Source organism: Pungitius pungitius, chromosome 9 (assembly GCF_949316345.1).
Source record: "Pungitius pungitius chromosome 9, fPunPun2.1, whole genome shotgun sequence".
NCBI lineage: Eukaryota > Metazoa > Chordata > Actinopteri > Perciformes > Gasterosteidae > Pungitius > Pungitius pungitius.
The window spans coordinates 17,789,593-17,813,197 of NC_084908.1; the positions used below are offsets into that span (position 1 = coordinate 17,789,593).

The 23,605-nt window shown below is 48.9% G+C and overlaps 1 protein-coding gene across 5 annotated transcripts; it reads left to right on the forward strand.

Moving 5' to 3' along the window:
- The first annotated feature begins 813 nt into the window (after nt 1-813).
- Nucleotides 814-23,202, forward strand: si:dkeyp-9d4.3 (caskin-1). 5 transcript variants are annotated; one of them, XM_062564787.1, is made up of 22 exons: nt 814-1,528; nt 5,054-5,105; nt 6,483-6,580; nt 8,843-8,988; nt 9,122-9,217; nt 9,729-9,850; nt 10,112-10,220; nt 10,375-10,483; nt 10,637-10,731; nt 11,463-11,577; nt 12,076-12,381; nt 13,309-13,407; nt 13,559-13,743; nt 14,523-14,604; nt 15,649-15,716; nt 16,646-16,753; nt 17,288-17,389; nt 17,602-17,740; nt 17,991-18,796; nt 18,923-19,556; nt 19,964-20,555; nt 21,211-23,202. In XM_062564787.1, the coding sequence occupies exons 1-22, from the start codon at nt 1,435-1,437 to the stop codon at nt 21,293-21,295; spliced, it is 4,242 nt and encodes a 1,413-aa protein (XP_062420771.1). In that variant the 5' UTR covers nt 814-1,434; the 3' UTR covers nt 21,296-23,202. The 5 variants fall into 5 exon arrangements, with proteins under 5 accessions (XP_062420771.1, XP_037326778.2, XP_062420772.1 ...); XM_037470881.2 differs by having other exon boundaries at nt 817-1,528; nt 18,896-19,556; XM_062564788.1 differs by lacking the exon at nt 16,646-16,753 and having other exon boundaries at nt 817-1,528; nt 18,896-19,556.
- Nucleotides 23,203-23,605: the final 403 nt, after the last annotated feature.

Consider the following 23,605-nt stretch of genomic DNA (forward strand, 5'->3'; position numbering starts at 1 on the left):
GTTCTGCAGCTGTTATTTTCTTTTGCACTAAAATGAGAACTACTAAAAAGAGGCTCTATTTCATGCTGAAATAGAGTTATACCGCATGGCACTGGGATGCAACTCATCCTCAAATACAATTCTTCATTTAAACCACACCAGTGAATGAGTGTGCGGAGAGGGGCGTGGCTCAAGCTGTCAACTGTAAAAAAAACGATCTGCCAATCAGATATGTGTCAGGACACAAATTCGGACACACACACACACACACACACACACACACATACACACACACACACACACAGTTTGATTGAGTACAAGTCTTCTGTCGTTCGTTCCACTTCCTGTCCTAAATCTGACTGCCAGTGGCCCCTTTAGTCTAAATTAGCTGTGCATCAGGGACACACACACACACACACACACACACACACACACACACACACACACACACACACTTTTCCTGTCCTCAAATTATCCCTGCCTCATTAACCTTAAACAACGTTGATGTAGAACCATCACCACGACGACACACATTGAAGGGAGGTCAGTTTATTTGTGTTGCACCTTAAAACAACACCGCAATTACATGTGTTTTGCATTAGACGTGCATTGAGAACATTTATTAGAGTAACATATATGAAAGTAAGTAAGTAAAAAAAAAAGATGTGAGGATAATAAAAGGCAGATCATAATAGGCTATATGCAAGATATAAATCAATACTGACAGATTCATTTTGGGACAATGTTGTCTATCTGAGTGTCTCGTGGTCCACTCCCACTGCCCCGCGCACTGATTTCGCCTCCTGCTCGCGACTGAGCACATCTACTGTTTGGTCAAACGACCTCCTCTGACTCGTCCGCACGCACGCACGCACGCGCGCGGAAACCCGCGGACCGGGATTACAACAGCTGGAGCGTCGCGCGCACAAGTAGCTCGTGTTTATGTAATGCCATACGTGACAGTGACTGCGTGTGTGCGTGTGCGTGTGCGCGCTGGAGCTGGCGCGAGCTGGTCCGGCATGCGTCGCAGCGGTCACACGCTGAACATCAGCTCCACCGCACGCACGTAGACCGCGCGGGGGTCGGATCGGTGGAATTCGTCGCGTCTCCTCTCCTTTTTTTTCGCAGAGAGAGAGAGCGCGCTCGCGCGCGCGGGGTCCGGTCGTTCGGGAGGGAGTGTGCGGTGCGGGGGGGGGGGGGAGGAAGGGAGGGTTGAAGGTACCGTGCAGGGAGGAGAAGAGCGCCGGTCTCCTGGCCCAACCGGAGCATCCCACTCCCCGGGGCGGGCAGCAACCCCTCCGCGCCTCATCTCCAGAGGGAGGCCCGGAGCGGCGGCAGGATGTAGCGGCGGATTAGCGGAGGAGAGAGGGTCGCTCAGCGGAAGAGAGGGCGGCGGAGGGAGGGTCGCTCGGCGGAAGAGAGGGCGGCGGAGGGAGTGGGAGGGACGGAGGGGACATGGGGAAGGACCAGGAGCTGCTCCAGGCCGCGAAGACCGAGGACCTGCTGACCGCTCAGCGGCTTCTACAGAGACCTCGGCCAGGGAAAGCCAGTCAGTATCCCTCCATCGTCCTGTCACACGCACATACACGCACGCACACACACACACACACACACACACACGCACACGCGCTTGTCATTACGAGGTCAGGACAGTGCAGGCTAAATCGGATGTGCTGCCATTTATCCTAAATGCTGTTCTATGGTTGTGTGTGCGTGTCTTTTCTCCTGCATAGGTGTGTGCGTTTGTGTGTGCGTTTGTGTGTGTGTCTGCTATGACGTTGAGTGCGTGATAGTGATGACGTTGCACATGTGTGAGAACAGTGATCAGGGAAAAAAATGAGAAATTAGGAGGATGCTTGTTCCCCATCTTCCACCATTGACCGTGTGTGTTTCTGCATGAATGCACAAAAATGCGTATGTGTGCACACCAGGAAGGAGGATGCGTGCATTTGTCTGTGTGTCGGTTTGTGTGTTTGTGTGTGTGTGAGAGAGAAAGGGAGGTGGAAGTACACAAAGGTCCTACACTGCTCCCGGGACAGGGGGATTAGTGGTGTGTGAAGATGCCAGATGTTAGTGGTAATAATTTGGTGATGGTACGAGTACACGTGCACAAATATGTGTGCGTGTGTGTGTGTGTGTGTGTGTGTGTGTGTCTGTGCACGGTGTTTGACGTAGAGTCAGCTGGGACTTGAGGTGATAATTAGATTTCAATTACAGCCTTGGAACTGCTCTCCTTCTCCCCCATTTCATTACCAGGACCCTTTCAATTCTCTTCTCTGCATTGATCTCCTCCTCACCTCCTGGTGCCTCCTCCGCTTCCTCTTTTCCTCTCCTCATCTTCCCCCAAATTCAGTTTTACACCTTCCCCTGTTTTTACGCTCCTGTCCTCACTTTCCCCTCTCTGATTTAACGTCTCCTCTCCTCTATCCTCGTCTACTTACCTCTCCTCTTGTTCAATCGCATATACTTGTCTCCACTTCTCACCTCTTTCCTTGTCTCCTCCCATCTTCCCTTCTCTACCTGCTCTTCTATCCTTCTATCGTTTTTCTCTCCTCTGTCATTGTCTCATCTCCTTCCCTCCACCCAAACCTTGTCTCCCCTCTTCTCTCCTCTCTCCTTCCTCCTCTGCTTGTCTCCTCTGGTGTGTCGGTCTCTGGACATTCCAGCAGTGCCATGAAAAATGCTTCTCCTCAAACGCCAGAACGGATCAGCTCTGAGTGCTCAGTCCGCTGCACACTGACAAAGAGAAAGGGGGAGGTGGTTGGAGGGTGAGGGACACGAGGGGTGAGGAGGAGGTCCAGAATGGGAGAGGATGAGAGTGAGAATGCAGAACAGAAGCGGTGCGATAAAGGGACAGGAAGTGATGGAGAGGGGTTAAAGGGAGAGTGGTGGACGGTGTGTGTGCAGCACCGTGTGTGTGTGTGTGTGAGAAGGTGACTGTATGACTCCAGGTTTATGTGTGAATAATTAAACAGGAGCCCTTGGTTTCTCTGCTGGAGAATCACACACACACACACACACACACAAACACCTCAAACGCACACAATTACAGCAGACACACCCGACACATCAGGTGTTCATTATTATCAGTGATGATGTTCAGAGTAGCAGCTGAGAGGCAATGTCGGACATATCATGAACCCCTGTATATATACTGATATTTACATATACTTATCCATTGATAACAAATATCTTGGTCATTCAGAGAGTGTGCATTAGTTACACAGGTTATGTACCAATTGGTAATGGTGTCCTTATTTTTATCTTGGAGATGTGAGAAGCCCCCCCCCCCCCCACCCATCCCATTTGTAACTCCCGTTGTACATGACTGGTGTGTGTGTGTGTGTGTGTGTGTGTGTGTGTGTGTGGACCTTTGATCAAAGTGTGGCGTCGGCATATTGTGAACACACACGTGCAACCGTCCGGTTTGTTTTAGGCAACGTGTGACGCTCAAACTGGAGACGCTTGGGGAGGGAAACTGGACCTCAGAACATTTTCTGGTAATGAGAACCCTTGAGGAACCCTCCACGTCACCTCTCCTGAGGTTTTGGGAATCCGCCCCCTCTCATGCCCGAAGGTTGCCTTGCCAGCAGCTACCAGCTCGTCTGTTTGAAATAAAAAAAAACAAAAAAAATACAGATGATCATGATTTCACTTCAAAGTAAACGTCTGTTTACCAGTGAACTGGTCGCGATTTGTGGGGGATGCTACAAAATTAGTGTCACGGTAATCCCGGGGCCAAGTGATTGACAGGCCCGTGGGGGTGGCACACATTGGGGGGGTTACCGTGGTAACAGGGGCTTTGTTGTGGTGTTATGCCCGAAAATGATCGTGAGAAGAAAGGAAAGGAAACGGTGAGCCCTGCTCCATCCACACAGTGAAGTACGTGTGAAGTATATAGATGAAAACCAGTTTGGAGCGGGACACCTCTTCTGAGTATTTGATTGATATACAGTGTGGTTTGGGGTCAGAAGGGGGGAGGGGGGGTGTGAAGTGATGTTAGGTGACCCGTGCAGTGAAAAAAGGATATTTCATCATGGGTTTGGAGGCGTGGGGTCATGTGACTCCCTGATGGTGACACGGATATCTGCACTCATTGATTCATCTGCTGTGTGTGAAGGGGGGGTTGGCTGGGCGCGGGTGTTGATTTGTAGTTTTAGTGCAAGATAGATGTAGGTGGGGGGGGGGGGGGGGGGGGGGGACCTGCACGTGCACGGATACACAAGTCAGAGTGTAAACAGACAACAGCACCGCTACCGATCGCCAGCAAGCGCTCTTTAGCAAATTACAGCAAAAATTAGAGTGTGAGAGCAGGATGAGGGGATAAAGTGCAGATCGAGCTGTAGAGAGAAGGAGAAGCTTTTCCCCCAGATTACAGAACAGCTACAGATTACAGCCCGTGGATTATGAGGGTTTGACCAACAAAAAAAAAACAAAAAAGTTGAGACGAACAAGCCGTTCTCTCTGCGTCCTTTTCCTGAGGGTTGTGTGTTGGTTTTTGTGAGTTTTTGTCCTTTCTGATTCCTATTCACGTAATCACAAACCCAGACACCCATTTACGGATCTACACAAAGGATGTACACACACCCGGACACACTAAAAACACACTAAACGAACAGGAATCAATCTTTCATCTAAATCTCAATCAGATTTCCCAAAATACGATTAACTGAAGGTGCTCAGTAAAACCTCCCTTTACTGAAATGCATCACTGCGGTCTTTTAATAAGTTTGTTTACATTAGTAACAATGGAGGGGAACAAGCCCGTATTGTAATTGTTATAAATATAGAAAACCCCCTCACTGCACATTTTCAGAATGTATAATATTGGTGAACTTTTCAACACGTCAGCATCTTCATCTCTTCTCCTCGACGTCTGCTGCTGTTGCTGCAAGTGAAGAAACCGTTGCACAGGGTGCACAAGTGTCTCACAAAACAGAGAGGGGATGCGTTCATCAGCGGATTCACATTAGATTTAAACGGTGGCTGTTTCTGTCGTGAGTTAGTTTCCCCCCCCCTGCCCCCCCCCTTTCTTTGGTCTCTCATTCTCTTGCGTGTCTCTTCTGGGTTTCAGAGCTCCTCGGAGCTGCAAAGCGGGTGAACGTCAACATCCAGGATGCCGATGGGTGAGGGACTCCAGCTCCTCTGATTCATGTTCCCCTTCCTATTGTTCCACATTGCCATCAACTTGTTCAACAAGGTTCATTTCACTCATTCTTCGGTTTTTCCCCCGATTCTATTCTTTTTACCTTCTCTCCTTCATCCTTTCTCAGTTTATTTTGCTTTCCTTCTGTCCTCTTGACATAATATCATGTCTTTAAATGTATTATGACCTTGTTATTTGTGACATAAGGTCGTGGCTAATGAAGTTTAATGTATATCACATTGGGTTTGCTCTGATTCTCGTTTTACATTCTTGATTATTTCAGTGAAACAAACCTCAAAGCTCAAATTTTATTCTAGTTTAACCACCGTATTTATTACAATTAAAAAATGCTCAAAAAGAGTCATTTCCGGTTCTCAGGACTCAGTGCTGCAGCTGTTTCTGCCCCATAGGTCAGACCCTCCTCCCTTCAATAAAAATGCGAAAAACTCTGTGAAAGACCGTGTGTAGAATCCGTTGTTTCTTTTTGCAGGATGGATTCATTATATGTTTTTCCCTAGCGTATCATCAGAATCAGCTTCATTGGCTTTTAAGTACCCATGTGTCCCCGAAAACGCACAGAGAAGTACATAAATAAAACATAAACGACCGCAACCACAATCAATTGTGTGTTTCGTTAACTCCGAACCAGAACCTTCGTATCTAGCACCAGCGAAACCTGTTACCGCGTTGTAGTACTTCACTCTGGCTCGTAGTAGTATCGCACCGCAGCTTCATTATCTAGTTTGTGCCACACCTTCAAACCCCCCCCCTCCCCCCCCTCACCCCCTTGGGCCTCTTAGACTTTATTTAATTACCCATAATTCCTCGGCTCTCAATTTGCTCCAAAAAAATGTTCTCTCGTCAACTCTGAACGCACAGCTATGGACGTCGGCTATATTTAGACCTCGGAGTGGTTAGGCCCTTTTTATGTGCACATGCTTGGTTTGTGATTGTGTTCCATTCGGGGCCCCAATCCGATAACACGAGATCTTTTCATTGTGGCGATTGGAATCGGATAATTGGACCAAACTCCTTGTGTTATGACTGATGATTGGTTGATTTGACTGCAGGGCCCAGCCCTTAAATTCATCAGGGATCCATTAGACACACACACACACACACACACACACACACACAGTGAGGCGTTGTGTGCATGCTTTGCTCTGGGGTAGAGAGATTGCTTATTAATGGAAGTAGGTCATTTGCCCCCCCCCCCCTCCCCCCCCTCCCTGTCGCTCAGGCCGAGCTGATGGGCGGAGCTGCACTACGCTGAAGATTATTTCAGTTATGCTCTGATTTCACACTCCGTTTGTGAATATGTGTATTTATATAAAACCTTATCCGTGTCTGTGTGAAGGTTGGCACCGCTGCACCATGCTGCTCTAAGTGGTAACAAGGAGCTGATCTCTCTGCTGCTTGAGGCCCAGGCAGCAGTGGATATCAAAGACAATAAAGGTAAGAACACACACACACACACACACACACATTTAGGTGTCCTCACGAGTCACTGTGTTGCAATAAAACAAAGTACAAAGCCCACACAGATGGCCAGACAACAGTCACAGAATATTTCCGGCTTGCCCCGTGTAACTGAAAAAAAAGTGAGGCTCGTTTTAAAATGCAATAAACCGTCACAGTATACGGTATTTACACACGGTGACAGATTTCCGTGCACAGCAAACAATAGACAATAGAAGCGCTTCAGGGCTGCAGGACCGGGAGCCAAGCGGAAGCAGAGCTGCATATTTGCCCGTCTCGTACTGGCAGATTCCAGAAAAAAAAGAAAGAAAAAAAAAAAAAGATGAAGAAATCTCAGGGCAGATGGGAGATATAATCCCTCCAGGATGTAGGCCTCCTGCCTCCACGCACCCAGTCGGCTCAGTCGTCCCCAGTATGGCTCTCAACAGAGATGACTGCCAGGTGGTCCCAACCCGGCATTTCCTCTGCTTGCCAGTGTGATCGCATCGGACTCTCATTTGATGGGTTCTTTGAGCGCTGCCAATATGAATTGAAGGGCGTCGTTCAGCGCCTATGGATACGCGGTTCGGTCGTTATGGCGACGGCCGAACAAACACCGAACCGAAACCCGTCCATATGCCAGTCCACAAACCATCGGCTGAAGGAAATACGTCTATAGTGGGCACGTGTTTGACTGTTTACTTGGAAGTGCAGACCACATCACGTGCGACTACCAAATTGTTTGTTTTGCAGAGGTGCCAACGTAAGGTCACTGACCTGCAGGCCTGAGCCTCTGGGCTTGATTTCCTGTCCGAGAATAGATCCCACGCACAAAAGGTATTGTGTGTTGACAAACCCTGGCAGGAACAATTCTAGGAAGACAGTGTCGGGTATTTCCAGCTTCAGATAACAGTATTTGTCTTGTTTCTGTGGAGCATTTACAGCCCTCGTGGTCCTCTTGTTTTAAGATCTTCTCACGATTCACACACGAGCGTCCGACGAATGAAGCACCGTGACAGAGATTCACACGGGACGTATGAATCCCAATATCTCTACAAGCGGGCGTTCAGAATCAAATGGGCGGACTCCCCCGCACCCACCGCCGGTTAGAAAGTGTCGTGTTTCTTCTAGAAAATCCTGCACAAGAACCTCCTGAATCGAGGCAGCGTTGGTCACGTCGACCCGTCGCAGAGTCTCCCCCCCACACGTCTTCAAACGAGTCCAGCTTCTCTATTTCTCTGAGATGAGTCCAAGTGAAATCGTCTCCTGCACACTATCTAAAAAATATCCCTTCTAAGTCTGGGGTGGGGGGGTTGGGGGGGGCTCTTTATTCTGCTTGACGATGCGGCTCATCGCTGGTGTTAAGGCCGAGGGTCTTGGGTCCCGGCCATGATAAACATACTCACATGGTCCTTACGGGCCGACAAATAGAAAGTGGCGTTTGATGTCTCCTGGTTAGAGGCGCTCTGGTTCTGATTCCGTGGTGGATTTGGTTGTGCCGTGTTACCTGCACCTTGGTTCTTTAGAGTCTTGGTTCAGGCACTCAAAGGGCGTTTCTGCTTTCGCCCCGTTGTCTGGGAAGCGGTTTGTCCGCGTCGTCCCACGAGTACGCGCTCCAACGGTCACAAAAGGTCACAAAAGGTCACCAGCGTGTCAACAACAGTATGATGGCGAGTCCCGGGGGGGACACTGAGAAAATGTGCCTCAATCTGTTGCCACAGCGAAAAACCGATATTACAGAAATGTTTGCCAAAACTGCTTTCACAACAGGCATGAAATTAACGGCGGTCATTATTTATTGGCCTACTGGTTGTTTTTTTTCATTATTCCATCCATCATAGATTGTCAGAAGATAAAATAAAAAAAAGCTTGTTTTGTCAAGCCAGCGGTCCTAAACCCAAAGACCTTCAGTTCGCCGCATCTCTGAGCTTCGTAGTGGTGGCTGTTGCAGCGCTGGTTTTAGTAGTAACCACAAAACTTCACACCTCAGTGTCTCTGCAACTTGCAATAAAGCGGTTTAGTTTAAAGGGAAATTAACCAGCCACAACTGTCGTAGAGGCAACACTACACACACGTCAGCCTTTTTGTGTTGGTCTGCCCATAGAAACAACGATACCTGGATGTGTTCATACTCACGTGTCCTTATATCTTCATCTTCCTCTATGTACCTCTGCATGTCCTTGTGGGCTCCCGAGTTTTATCGTGCTGTCCTCTTCTGCGTGTGTTTCTGTGTGCGTTTGTGTATTTGTGCGCGTGTAGGGATGCGTCCTCTGCATTACGCCGCGTGGCAGGGGAAGACCGAACCGATGAAAATGCTGCTGAAGTCAGGCTCATCGGTCAACGGACAGTCAGATGAAGGACAGATTCCTCTGCACCTATCAGCTCAGCACGGACACTATGACGGGGTAACGCGCGCGCGCGTGTGTGTGTGTGTGCTCTATGATGCGCATTATGTGTGCCCCAGGATGCATGCACGATTTGTGGTTGGTCCAAGCGAGGAAAATCAGAGGTGCCAGTAAGATTTGCGTGTTTTTATAGTCGGAGATGTTGCTGCAACACCAGTCCAACCCGTGCATCTCAGACTCGGCGGGGAAAACGCCGCTGGACCTCGCCTGTGAATTTGGTCGCGTCGGAGTGAGTACACTGAACCGAAAGGCCTCACGTACCTTTGACCCGGAGACGCACTCCCAAAAAAAGGAAACAGACGAAGAAAAAAAAAACGTTGCTGACTTAGATACAACAAAAACACGCTGAAAATACAGAAAATCCGACATTTAAGACAACTTAAGACAGTCAACACAAAATACGCCTTAAAATGAAACAAGACCTCACATATAAGATAATTAACAGATATCCGCAACAAATCCGATCACACACTGTATTCGTGACAAAACCTCGGGTAGCACTTTTAAACATCCGATCCTGGGGAACACATAGAAAATAAGTGGGACCAATTTAACATTAAGATGCTGATATATTCAAAAACATTGGCAGCCAGAAGTGAAGGCGCACGGTTTCTGCAGCAGTGACTTGATTTGATTAAATGGAATTTTGCCAAAGGTTTCACGCTATTAATTGAAATGAAATCAGATTCCACATGAATGTATAATTTCCTGTTTGGTGGTATTTTTGGTGTGTTTTTTAGGTGGTCCAGCTCCTGCTCAGCAGTAACATGTGTGCAGCCATGCTGGAACCGAAACCCTCCGACCCCAACGGAGTGTCACCTCTCCATCTCGCCGCCAAGAACGGACACATAGATGTCATTCGGTGCGACTGACAACTTTGAGTCTCAGCGTGTGTCTATCTTTAGATGCCAAATGGCTCCGACTCATCTAATCGGATTTAAACTCCAGAGTAACAATTATTCTCTAGGAATCTGTTAACGGTCTAAAGGGTATTCCCTTGTTCGTGTTTCTTTGCATTGGACTGAGTCTAAATCTCCTATTCTACACAAGCACTTTGATGAAATAGCGTCGTGAGAGCTGCCATGCAAATAACGGTTAACTGTATCATTATTCTGTGCTGCAGGTTGCTGATTCAGGCCGGCATTGACATAAACAGACAGTCGGAGTCCGGCACAGCGCTGCATCAGGCAGCCCTCTGTGGGAAGACAGAGGTAGTGCGTCTGCTGCTGGATGTGAGTCCGCCTGTCCCTCTCGCCGGCTACACCGTCCCGCCTGTTTGACCCGTTCACCTAAAGCGATTGTTGCCGAAGCGGCCTCGCTCTCCTCCAACCGTCCACTAATATCAGCTGTTTTTGTGACTTTCACATCTCCTCCGCCTCCATCCAGAGCGGCATCAGCGCAGGGGTGAGAAATACCCTGAGTCAAACTGCCCTGGACATCGTGAACCAGTTCACCACCACACAGGCCAGCCGGGAGATCAAACAGCTGCTGAGAGGTGAGAGGGCGACAGCAAACTACCCCTCAATTAAGTGCCACCGTTCCACCACCCAGGAACCACCAGTGGTTTTAACACCAAATAGCCACTTTAAATGACTGGGACTTAAATCCAATTGGGGTGATTACAAAGGGAGCGTGCAATGTGTTGCAGATGCCTCGGCCGCGATGCAGGTGCGCGCGTTGAAGGATTACTGCAACAACTACGACCTCACCAGCCTCAACATCAAAGCTGGAGACATTATCACGGTACGTGGATCTGATGATTGAACCAAGTGCTGTGTGTTACTCAACCTGGTGCTCATCGGTTTAGAATGCTGTAACAGCACATGTTACCGTGCTAACGTTAGCGTGCTGATATGTTGACCCGTACATGACCTATTTAGACGTGCTAATGGCGTTAGCGTCAGTTCGGTGAGCTTAAATAGATATTTATTAATCATTTTGAAGCACATAATACATTTAGATTTTTGAGCTGTACACACAATCACGTATATTTGTAGGCCTACGTGATGTTAATAATAAGGATTTTTCTTTTTTTTTCAATTCAAACGTGTGAAAGAAATTCTTGTCTCTCTGTATGGAGGCCATTGCTGACGCAACTGAGATCCAATCAGAGACCTTCGAGATTAAAACTTTAACTGCACCCTGAAACACAGATGTCCCTCTATGTATGCAGAAAAAAACCCACTTTTTTTCTTTGTTCATGATATATCACAGCCCATAATGGTACTGTAATTTGCTGTTTAGATAGTTGATTTATTTTGAGTGGGTGGTGCGACTGTGTTACCTAGCAACCCACATGCATAATACTAAGGTGTTTACAAGCTCAGAAATATATATTGTATGTTTTAATGCTCCCCCAAATGGTGTAAATCACTACTTTGCCACATGGTCATTTTATTAATTAAAAGCATATCGTCTTATTCTTGTAAACGGAATGGTCTTTGTGCGTTTTGTGTGTGTGTGTGTGTTGACAGGTTCTGGAGCAGCACTCTGATGGCCGGTGGAAAGGCTGTATTCATGACAACCGCACAGGAAATGACCGCGTCGGCTACTTCCCGTCCAACATGGTGGAAGTCATCAAGAGGGCAGGTGACCACTCACATCACAGCTGTATGTGTGCGCGGGGGGTATGGGTGGCAGGATGTGTGTGAGTTCGGCAGCTGTTCTGCAGCTGTAGCTGATCATTAGTCGTAGCTAGCCGCAGCCTCATCGGTCTCTTTAGTTTGTTTCCCCAACCTGTCAATCATCTCCATCGATCAATACTGTCCCCTATTGGCTGTCAAACTTCCTCTATTCTTCCTAATTATCAATCCCGTCCAACCAACCCGCTCCGCTAGATTGTGATGCTTTTGTTCATTTTGTTTGTGTGCTTTGTTACCCTAGGTATATTATATCATAATTTAAAGAGATATATTCCCTGTGGATATATGGATGTATTCTTTTCTCATATTTTGATTTTAATCAGTTGTTATTTTGGTGCATTTTTGGATCTTATTAGATTTGTTTTGTTTCAAGTTGACTGATCAGTTGTTGTTGTTGTGTCGTCGTTTTTGCACCTCCCCCCCCCCCCTCCTGGCTCATGTCCAGGTCACTCCCCGTCCCAGCATTGCCACACCCTCCTGCTCCGCAGGCCCAACCCCTGCCCCATTACCACCGCCAACGGACACTCATACCCCCCCTCCAAAGTCCTCCCCCTGCATCTGCATCTGCCTCCCCCTCCTCCCCATCACGCCGACTCACTGTCCCTCCCTCGGTTCTCCTCGTTTGGGTACGTTCCTTTTCCCATCTCTCCTCCTTCGCTGTCTACTCCTGCTCTGTCCACTCCTCCTCCTCCTCCTCCTCCTGCTCCTCCTCCTCCTCTCTCCACTTCTCAGGAGCAGCAGAGTCAGACAGGTACATACTGTAGGATCACGTTAAATCACAGATAAGCATCCTTTCCACGCTTATCATCTAGTTGCTTGTAATATTTAATAAGTGAAATGTATGTAAATAAGTCAAATATATAAGTATATATCAAAGGATCAGTTCACCCTGATGACACAAATATGGAACTTGTTAGACGCTTTCTCACCTACTCCTCGTGCTTTGGCAATAAAGTGCTGCAGCCACTTACTAATTATTATGAAATAAAAATATAAAATAAAAATAGCTGTTATCCTAACCAACCAGGCATTTTTCACATTTTAATCATATTTTTTTCCATGTGGCATCCGTTTTTATTTTCCCTGTACTGGAATAGCTTATTTGTCATTTGAGTGGACTGACCCTGAAAAAATACATTTATGGCACCATTTATATATCTTCACATTCTTATATATTATATCAAATCAGAGAGGCGTCGTTTAGAGATCCATAAACATATGCAAAGCTTCAAGTGTTGCATTTGATGTTGTATTTTAGTTAGAATAAAGCCATTGTGTTCTGCACAGTGCTTGTATTGTGCAGACATCGTATGATGGACATGCCTGAGTGGAATTGTGGAGCTTTACAAGACTCAACATCATTAACACTTAGAGGCAGTGTAACCGCTATGAATAATTACGTATTTATGAACGTGGAAGTGTGTGTTCTTCTGTGTGACTGTTTGCTGGTGTTCATCCAACAGTTTTAACACATTTTTATACATTTATATATTTTACATTCATATGAATGAAACCACCCGAATAACCAAATGGGCTGCGAGGCCACTGATTAGTTGTTGCACTTTTGACTAAGAGGTTTCTTTCAAAAGTAAAAGTAAAGAGGCGGCAGTAACAAATGTGTTTGCGTGTGCGTGCATGCGTGCCCGCGTACGTGCATATGTGTGTGTGTGTGTGACAGGTTCGAGGACCGCGGAGCTGAGTCCTCAAGGGTCCCCGACCCTGGGCCACCCGAGTGGCTGCAGTGAGGACATCTGGGTGCTACGCAAACCGCTGGCAGGTAACCTGACAAGTGTGGTTTTAATGGGGGGGGGGGGGGGGGGTAACAGTGCAAAGCTCCACGCACTGAGGCATGTTCTGAGGACTTGGTGTGTAATAAATACTGCAGACCGTAATGTGTGTGTGTGTGTGTGTGTGTGTGTGTGCGGTAGCTGCGGAACGCAGCGGCAGCGTGGGCAGCATCGGCAGCGTGCGGTCGACCAGCAGCCTGCAGAGCTCTGGAAACACGCACGTCCTGACCACGCCGGTGCCCAGTCCCCACCCGGCGTCCACGCCCGGGGTCAACACGCACGGGCTCAACGCCCCGGGGCTGCACGCGCAGGCCGAAGGGGTGAAGGTGAGAGAGGGCGCGCTACGGGGATCTTTACAAAACAACAAGCACAATTCTGGGAAACAGAAGAAAGAAAAAAAAAACACAGCAGGTTAACCACAATTCTGCTTCCTGCTCAGTTTGTTCTTCCTGTAGTGAGATTCACATGTTTCATCAGTGTAGATGCATTAAAGACTGTGGCCTCATTTGTCTTGTTTTCAATCAGAGACCCAATAAGATTAAGCCTCAAAGGTAATTGTCCACCTTTTTAGCCTGCAGAAACTTTTGCAGCTTATTACAGTTCGATTCCCTGAACATCTTTTTGCATGTTACCTCCTTTCCTTTGTGTCGGATTAGTTTAACCATCTCTGAAAATAATATTTTATGCATGTAAATATGTACTTGAAGGTTGTCTACAAACGCATACGTGATTGGCCTGAACACATGAATCTACAGACATTTTAATTTTGCTAACTTTTTTATTTAATATTGATATGATTTTTAAGTTTTTTTTTAAGGGTTAAACGGGGCTTTGATGTAGCCCTGCAGGTCTCTAACAGCTTTAACATACTCTTACAAAGTACTGTCTTTAAATAAAAGTTAATCAGCAGATTAGGTTTTAGCTGCATCTGCTGTAGCTGAACCGCAGGAAATGCAGACGGAAGAGGCTCAGAAGCCAGAATCTACGTGTGCATCTCGTCCTCTGAGCTGAGTCACGAGGGACGACTTCCGACGTGAACTATTGCGCTCGAGAAAAATGTTTTATTTTGCGTGTGTGTGTGTGTGTGTGTGTCTTTGTGTTTCAGCTCCTGGCCACCGTGCTGGCCCAGTCGGTGAAGGCCAAGGAGCATCTCCTGGAGCAGTCGCAGTCCGTTGAGCAGTCAACGGGTGAGCACTGAAGCACCCAAATGCAACCTGAAACAGCTTTGGCTTTACTCGAATTTGTGTCATTTCCATGACATTGATTCAAACAGATAGTTTCAAAGTCTGTCGTTGCCGTTAATACAATAAAATATACCACTGGGGATTTTTCAAACAGCACTCTGTCTGTAGTAAAGTGAGGACATTGATCAAAGTAGAAAACAGGTGCCTCTGGGATTATTTTGATATTTGCTTTTAGGAATCATTTCTTTCCTCAGTTCTCTTTAAATCAACCCGGGCCCTCTAAAGACCGCCTGTCTGCTCATATCGGAAACAATCTTTGTTTTCTCCAATCCGCTTTTACGGAAGCTGATAAATTAGCATATTTTAGCCTGCTGTCGTTCTACCGGTTTAAGTGATACGTGGGAAGTGTCGCGCTGAAACAGCACCACAGGGCCCGGCCAACCCGGAACACTGCCAGAGTCCTCGTGACGGACCACACACTACTCCTCATAACATGACCAGTGCACGTTGCAAACATGCTTGTTCACATGTGTCTATTCTTTACCCAGATTTACTATTAAAAGACCCCCAAAAACACTTGTATACAATTGAACTCTTTAAACTCTTTAAAAGATGATAAGTAAATGTCATATTCCTCATAAATACGGGCTGCCAAACCTACATCTCTCTTCACTTGAAACATACATTTGAATTTAAATCAGCTATTAACGATAATCACATGCATAATGGCGTAAGTGTTGATTGCCTCCGCTCACGGGTGTCTACAGAGGCAACGGAGGAGCCGGAGGAGAGGAACTAAGAATACAGACAACGACGCTAACGGTGCTAAAAGTCTCATTATTAGTATTATAAGTTAGTAAGGCATTTGAATTGTTCCTGTGCACTGTCCGCAGAAGTGAAGAAAAGTTTGGGTGGGTTAGGGTTATATTATCTATACTACATACCGACTAATAGGTAATTGTTTATCTAATGTATTGTAATCAACAAAAGAGGTAGACCACAGTAACACGTTTCCTTCCCTCCCCTCCTCTTCCTCTCCGACCACAGGCTCTCCCAGCGGCGCGGCTCTCGAGCAGCGGTCCTTTGAGCGGAAGGCAGAAGAGGATGATGGGAAGGTGAGTCCTCGGGGTTGGCCCGATTGGTGGTTCACCCTGGAGCATCCTCCTCTCTTTCTGTTGCCTCCTGTTTCTCTCTAAACCGGTGCTTTGGTTTGAGAGAAAGACATCTTCAGGGGTGTGTTCAGCGGGCACAGCGGGGGGGGCGGCGGCTGTGTGCGGCACCTGAACAGACGGCAACCTGAAGATGGGCATGCGAGTGTGTCACCATGGAGACAGGCACGGGAGACAGACACGTCGAGTCTCTGTCTCGCCTTCTGTCTCCTCCACCCCCCCCCCTACCCCCCCCTGTCCTCACACCACACTGAAAAAAAAAACCACGGCCCGCTCTGTGTTCTAGAACCAGCCTAGTGTGTTACGTGAGGCGGGGGGTTAAACTCTGTGTGTGTGTGTGTGTTTAAGAAACACACGTCCACCGGTTGCCAGGCGACAGCAGTTTTTTCCGTCAGAGGAGAGAACGCAATAGTGTATCCTGATTGGTGGATCTAATCCACCATTGTTCAATACTACATGAATTCACTAAATATAGCAAGCATGGCAGTGGTTAGTAAAAACATACATACTTTTACATTTACAACTCTCTGTGATGTGTACATAGTAGTGGCACTATGTGAGAATCAACAGAGACAGTATTGTTCTTTAAAAGTCGTCCCGGCTTTGTGCACCTTGGCTATTGATCTGTAAGCTAAAGACGAGCTGACGAGCTGACGCGCTGAGCGGGTCCGCTGTTACGTGTGTTACGCGTTTGCTGGTGATGGATCCCCCCCCGACTTTCCCCCCGTAGAGCAGGGTGGCCTTTCGGGATCGTGATGGAAGCTTATGTTCTGGTTTCGTCTCGAGGAGTCTTCTCACTGGTGTTCTGGAGCGGGTCCGTGCTCTGTGGACTCCCTCCCGGAGCAGCCAGTAGTGTTCTGTGTTCTGTGTTCTAGAAGCAGGCAGTAGTGGCGTGGCTGGGTGAGTTTCAGCTGCAGTTCTACACCACCCACTTCCTCACCGCGGGATATGATCTAGACACCATTAGCCGCATGACCCCCGAGGTAAGGTCATGACCCTTGACCCCCTCACGCCCCCCCCCCCGCCCCCCCCCGCCCCTTGTCTGTCAAGGCTGCGCCCAGCTCAGGCCTCGAATCAGCTTGCCACTGACGTGGATGATGTCATCATCACCCTCCTGTCTCTGTCACCTGACCCCGACCCCCCCCCCCGAGTCCTGAGCCTCAACCAGTCGCTTCTCATGCTCTGTCTGCTTCATTTACATACCTGTGCTCACACGCGGCTGTAAAAACTGTCTTTGTCCTTGAGTGTGTTTTCAGTGTGTGTGTGTGTTTGCATTTGTGCGCTGAAGCGAACACAGTGGTATGACATAAACCCCCCGCCTCCCCCCCCCCCGAGGGCAGGGGACACTCATCAGAGATTATCAAAAGCAAAATAATCCTGCGGGCATGTCCCACACAGCGCCTGTGCAGATGTCCAACGTGTAACGCATGCCATTGTTTGCATTTAAGAGAGGAAAGAAAACACCCCGAGTAGTTGTGACGATTTCCTTTTGTAACTAAGTGTGCTTTGCGTTGAAGGACCTCACGGGAATTGGGGTCATGAAGCCTGGACATCGGAAGAAGTTAACGTCAGAGATCAGCAAGCTGCCCTCCACGGACTGGCTGCCAGACCACAAGCCTGTAAGGCTCTTGGAGTATTATATAATGTAAAAAAAAAAGGGGGAGATGTTGAGTTTTAAATAAATAAATAAATATATATACATAGACACAAACACATGTGCGGCTAGAAGAAGAAACTATTACAGCTAAATGAAAATGACAAAATGTTGTGATCTGAGCACACGCTTTCTACATGGTGCCGGTTTTCGAGTGTCCTTGTGTGTGTGTTTTAGGCCAATCTGGCAGACTGGCTGTCTCACCTCGGTCTCAGTCAGTACTACCAGGTTCTGGTGCAGAACGGGTATGAAAACATCGACTTTGTCTCTGACATCAGCCTTGAAGATCTGCAAGAGATTGGAATTACTAAACTTGGTAAGAAACAGCTACTTTATTAAAATGGGGGAATATGATATTAAAATGTCACGGTCTGGTAGAAATACAGAGCCTTGGAAGTATGAGTGCCTTAGCCTCATCATAGCTACTAGTAGAGAAAGGACCAACATTTGTTTGTCAAAGGGTCCATTTGTAATATGTAATATTTAATAGTAACAAATGGTCTCTTCTAGTATCCCCAAAGAGACAATTTCTTATTCTTTTTTTTTCTGCCTCTTCTCCGTCTCAGGCCATCAGAAGAAGCTGATGTTGGGAGTGAGGAGACTGAAGGAGCTGCAAAGGGGAGAAAGGAGCTCGGAGCCTCCTCAGAGCCCCTCGACGCCTCCACCCAGCCCAGGAGGCAGCGCCGGCTCAGAACCCCGGAAGGAGGCGAAGAAGCAGAGAGACGGAGCCCCCAGCCCGCTGGCCAAACCTCGCCCGGCTCCGCCGCACTCACAGAGCCCTCCCCACGCGCCGACGCAAACCCCGCCGCGGACCCCCCCACACGGCCGGTCCCAGCAGGCCTCCCCCAGGGCTCGCCCGCGCCCCTCCACCCAGACGGCGGCGGCGGCGGCCGACTCCTCGGTGCCGATGCTCCGCCTGCCCAGTGTGGAGGAAGAGCGGCGGAGAACTCACAGCCTGATCGGCTCGGAGTCGGACTCTAGGTACGCCACGGTGTGCCGCAGCAGCTCCACGCACCCCGCCCCCAACGACGTCACCGTCAACCGCAGCCAGTCGTCCGTCACCCTCCGCCCCCGCCGGAAGGGCCGGCCTCCGACGCCGCCCAAGCGCTCCTGCTCCTCCATCACCGGGGGAGACGGGGAGGCGGAGGGACAGGTGGAGGGCCTGCTCGGGCTGCCGACCTATCGCGAGCGGCGAGCCAGCGACTGCGGCGCCCTGGGGTCGGCTCTGAGGTCTCAGGACTCGGCGGGCCTGCAGAGATCAGAGGGGGCGTCCGGGAGCGTCCGCAGCCTCGCCGCTATGCTGGAAACCTCCATGGTGGTTGGAGCCAAAACCTTGTCCAAGAATCTGGGAGGCAGCACCAACTACCTACAGGTGTGTGTGTGTGTGTGTGCGTGTCTGTGCGTGTGTGTGTTTGGGATTGGTCGGTTTCAAAATGTTCATTGTTATGTGTAACCATCACGTGACCTCCAGGTGAGTCCGCCTGTACTTCGCCGGCAGCCAGGTGCAGGCGGTCTTGGATCCGAGGATGACGATGTCCTAAGCCGGCGCAGGACCATCAGCGGGCCAGAAGGCCTCCCCGGTGATGAGATCGACCCGTTACCCCGGCAACCGGCCCAGCCACCAGCCCAGCAACGTCCAGAGCCTCGCCCCCGCTCCACCGTGGCCTCCTCAGAGGTCGCCGACGGCACAACGACCCTGCGGAGGAGGACGCGCCCCCAGCCGCCGGACTCCGAGGCGCCTCCGTCCGGGGATGCCAATGCAGTAACCCCGGCAACAGGCTCTGACACCATGCGCAGGAGGCAGCGCACCGGTGACCATGCAGAAAGTGTCGTTCCAAGCAATAACCCATTGGGCTCTCCCAGCAGCCAAACGGACGGCGGCCGGAAAAACGGCGGCGAGCCGCAGCAGAACGGCGGCGTGGTCCTGAGGCGGAGGCCGGTGTCTGAGGTCCCCGACAGGACGGAGGCCAACAGAGACAGCTGTGAGTGGATGGAGGCTCGGAAGTCTCTGAGGCCGCCGGTGTCACCCAAGCCGTCCACCGCCCCGAGGAAGGCCCAAGGCGACCCCCCAACCCCGACGCGCAGGGTGCCCATACCCGGGCCTGACAGTACCGAAACCGCACAGAGCCCCGGTGAGAAACTCTGGGGAGAGGGAGACACACGAGACACTGGGGGCACACTGATGGCCTTGACATTTGCTTGATTTTAACGACACCTTTTGAGATAAACTTCAGAAAGCATTAATCAAGTTGCCGATCCAAAGGGTATAAACATGCGACTATTTGAGAAGCTATTTATTGTTGAATAGCTTTTCAAATATGCATCTCTTCTTTGGTATGTTTTTTACTATGTAAATGTGCTATGAAATACATGCTAATTCTGTATTTAGAAAAATCTGATTATAATTGTCATTTGTACATATATATATATATATTTATATTTATATTTTCCATAGAAATCTCTCCTCATGCACGTGATTGACTGCTTTTTTTCTCCATGCAAAAACTGACATCTTTCTCCCTCCTCCTCTCGGGACCAGAGCCGAAGCGCGTCCCGCCTCCCGTGTCCCCGAAGCCCCGCGGGCCGCCGACGGCGCCCAAACCGGGCAAAGCCGCAGCGTCTCCGGCCGCAATGAGCCCGAGTGGCGCTGCCACCAGCCCGGCCGCAGCCAGCCCCACCCCGGCCCCGAAGCCCTCCTCTCCGCTCTCTGCCGCTCCTCTTCCAGCTCCCGACGGCCCGTCTGCTCCCTCGCTCTCCGCGGGACTCCCCCTCGCCTCCCCCTCCCCGGCCCAGAGCCCCTCCACGCCCTCCCCGCACCCGGTCAAGCCCCCCCGCTCGTCCATCGCCGGCCTCTCCATCGACCTGCTGGGCGGACGGGAGTTGGAGGAGGAAGAGGAGAGGAGGAAAGAGGAGGAGGAGAGGAGGCGAGAGAGGGAGCGCAAGAGGCAGAAGGAGCAGGAGGAGGAGAGGAAGAAAGCAGAGGAGGAGAATCTGAGGGAGCTGGAGAGACACGCAGAGGAAGAGGAGCAGGGGGAGGAGGTGCAGCATCGCTTGGAGGAGACCAGCGCCTCCTTGGCTGCAGCTGTGCAGGCTGTCGAACATAAAATCAAAGAGGAGGACGCGCAAAATGAGTGAGTTGGCTACTTGGCTTTCAAATTGAAAATGAGAGGATCAAAGCCTCACACGATGTAGAGGAAAAGGACTGTTTAAGTGTTTATCGTTATTCCAAGTTTAAGTCCTGCTCATCAGACACTGTTTGGTGACTGTGTACGTAAGATCTAAAAGTGATAGAAAAAAAATCTTTCTTCACATGAAGTAGATTAGAAGATATAATATCTACGGTTAGCTTGCCTTAGCATAATGACTGGAGATGGCCCCAAAGAGCCTTTAGGAGTGTGCCACTTGTTGTTTGTGTAAATGTGGCAAATGAAAACTAAAAGCAGAAGTTTCAAATAAGTGTGGTTTGTGTGGTCTGTAACAGTTTTTGGGGGCGGAAAGTTCAGCTGTGGAAACATACAAGCGCAGAGTTTGAAGCCAGGTGCAGACAAAGTTTAGAAATCTGATAAATAATTCAGTGTTTTGTCCCCAATTCTCTGCCTTAGCAACGGTTGCTAAGAGCTGATGCACGTTGTAGTATTTAAAGCCTTAAGTCAAAACGAAGAGAAGAATACTAGGTTGGTGTATTTATAGCGATTGCCACAATGACAATTTAGCAAAAAACCCGGTTATTGTGTTGCTATGACATTCTGCTTTGCTTCATTCACATCCCGTCGTCTCCCTCCCCAGCAAAAAGGCTGCAGTCTCCATCTTGGACGACATCGGCAGCATGTTTGACGACTTGGCAGACCAACTGGATGCAATGCTCGACTGATCCGTGCCCAGGTTCCATCTGCAACGAGCCCCCCCCCCCCACTCCCCCATCATCTGTAGGCGTATCAAGACAACTCTCCCAAGGCTCGACGCTGGCGCTCTAAGTGTGTGTGTGTGTGTGTGTGCGTGCGTGCGTGCGTGTTTGTGCGCATGTCACTACTGCGTGAGCGCTTCTCATGTAGCCTTGTACAGTGATACCCGAGGAAGGGGGGGGAGGGAGTCCTCTTCGTCCGGTGCAGTAGCTCTGGCGCTCCTTCCGATTGCGAGGGTGGGGTTGGGGGGGGGGCGCTCTCACACAACCTCTGACCTCCGCAGCCCAGCGAGTCGCGTGGACCCAGAAGCACAATCACGCTCCACCTCCGGAAGGCCGACGCAGACGCTAACTCGGTCAGACCAGGGAAGGCAAACAGATGAGCATATTGCTTGCAAAGAAAATACAAAAAAAATTAAAAAAAATAAGCACACAAACTGACTGACAGGCGTGACAGGCAGATAGATGGATAGCTAGATCGATAGACGAGATGCGAACAGATGAGATGCCGAAGAGAGTTTTTAAAAGCACATTGAAAGACAGGCCGCTTTCTGAGTCTGTCCCCCTCCCTGCGATGTCAAAGCCTCCATTCCTCTTCTGTATGAGGGTGTGGTTAGCCGGACTTCATGACCTGTGTGTCGTCAATCTCTCTCTCTCTCCACGTTGTTGTCGTTGCTGTTGTTGTTATTGTTGCCGTTGTTGTCGTTGCGAGTGTGTGTGTGTGTAGTCCCTGCTGATGCTAATGTCAACGTCCTCCCACTCGTACAGTAGTTATTCTAATGATCAGAACAATAATATAGATGTGTGTCCATGGATTTTGAGACACTTGCAAACACAGACACAAACACGCGCACAGAAACGTGCACCCACACTACATTGGTTTTAATCTTGCTGGTGTTCCGCTTTGTTGGTGTTTAGCTCCATCTACGGAGGTTTGCTTGGAAATGAATCTCCACATTCACATATACACATTTACATGCAAAGACACATATATACAAGCACACTCATGCGGTGTATCCTTTTGTCCTGCTGCAGTGAACAGTGTTTTTAAAAGATAATCCTATATTTCAATGCTTTATATAGTACATCCAGTATACATAGAGTTTATAATATACCTGGGTATTTCAGCTGTTAGAGCTCCCTCTAGTGTTGGTTAGTGAAACTGCCTCTAATCTGCCCACCTTCTATCTTGTCTCCCCTCCTTTTGACCTCCTCCCGTGTCCGTTTTTGTCCCCTCTGCATCTCTCCGTGCCTTGGTAGTGTTTCCTCATATATCTTCAAAAACATTTTTTGATTCTTTCTTTGTTGGTTTTCCATTCAAACATCTTTAATGTGTTTTTTTTTCTTATGAAACCTCCGCTCCTTGTGTCTTTTATGTCGAAAGTAGCTTATAACGTTGAGTTGTGAGTCCAAAGTGATCCCCCCCACCCCCCCTTCCCCCAAAAATCAATCACCCTGTCTGCAGTCCTCCTGTACCCATTGAGAAGCTTTGTGCGGAGCCCGTAGAAGTCCCCCCCTGTACGCTGTAACAAATTGGCTCTGCTCCTCCTCGGCACCCCGGTTTTCCTTGGTCCCCCACGTAGGCCAGACAGTGGAACAACCACCAGTGTTCATCCCGATGAAAAGCCCACTTGTATTTTTATGCTCTTTAAAAACAGAGATATATTTGAGAGACAGATGGTTCTATGTGAATAATAATAATGATGATAATTATAGACATTGAAATGAGGTGAGGTGATTGAGCCTGTACATTTATGGTTGAGTTCTGGATGTGTTGTGACAGCTGTTGTGCCATGGTTGGGTTTAGGTTGTGTTTCTGCTGTGACGATGCATTCCTGTACAGCTGTGATCAGAATAAATGTATAAACTAAACCTGACATGACTCTTGTGGTTATTTTAGATCCTCAACACTCAGGAACGACTTTTTTCTCTTTAGCAACCCCAATTTGATAGGAAATAACCCAGTTAGCCTCCACACGTGTGCACTCGGTCACCATAAACGAGCATTGTTAGGTTGGCGATATATATTACATTTTAAAATACATTAGGAACCTTAGTTTGAAGTAAGAGGCCTAGCGTTAGCTTCAACCAAAACCCGTGTAGGCTATGGCGTAGCTTCTTCTGTTGTTGTGCAATGCTAAAACAATCCCCCTGGTTTCTCTTTCTTTAAATTAATATGCATTCAGTTAGCATTCCCCCGTGCATAAATGAGGCCTCGACATGCACGGACGTGGCCATACTTTCAAGGAAGCTAGCAGTTAGCGGGGAAGCTAACCCGCC

Excerpts from the sequence above, each read along its gene's own strand:
- si:dkeyp-9d4.3 (XM_037470881.2), top strand. The coding sequence starts at position 1,435 with ATGGGGAAGGACCAGGAGCTGCTCCAGGCCGCGAAGACCGAGGACCTG. Across the intron at positions 1,529-5,053 it reads ACCTCGGCCAGGGAAAGCCA|AGCTCCTCGGAGCTGCAAAG; the intron begins GTCAGTATCCCT and ends TCTGGGTTTCAG. Across the intron at positions 9,851-10,111 it reads GGACACATAGATGTCATTCG|GTTGCTGATTCAGGCCGGCA; the intron begins GTGCGACTGACA and ends TCTGTGCTGCAG.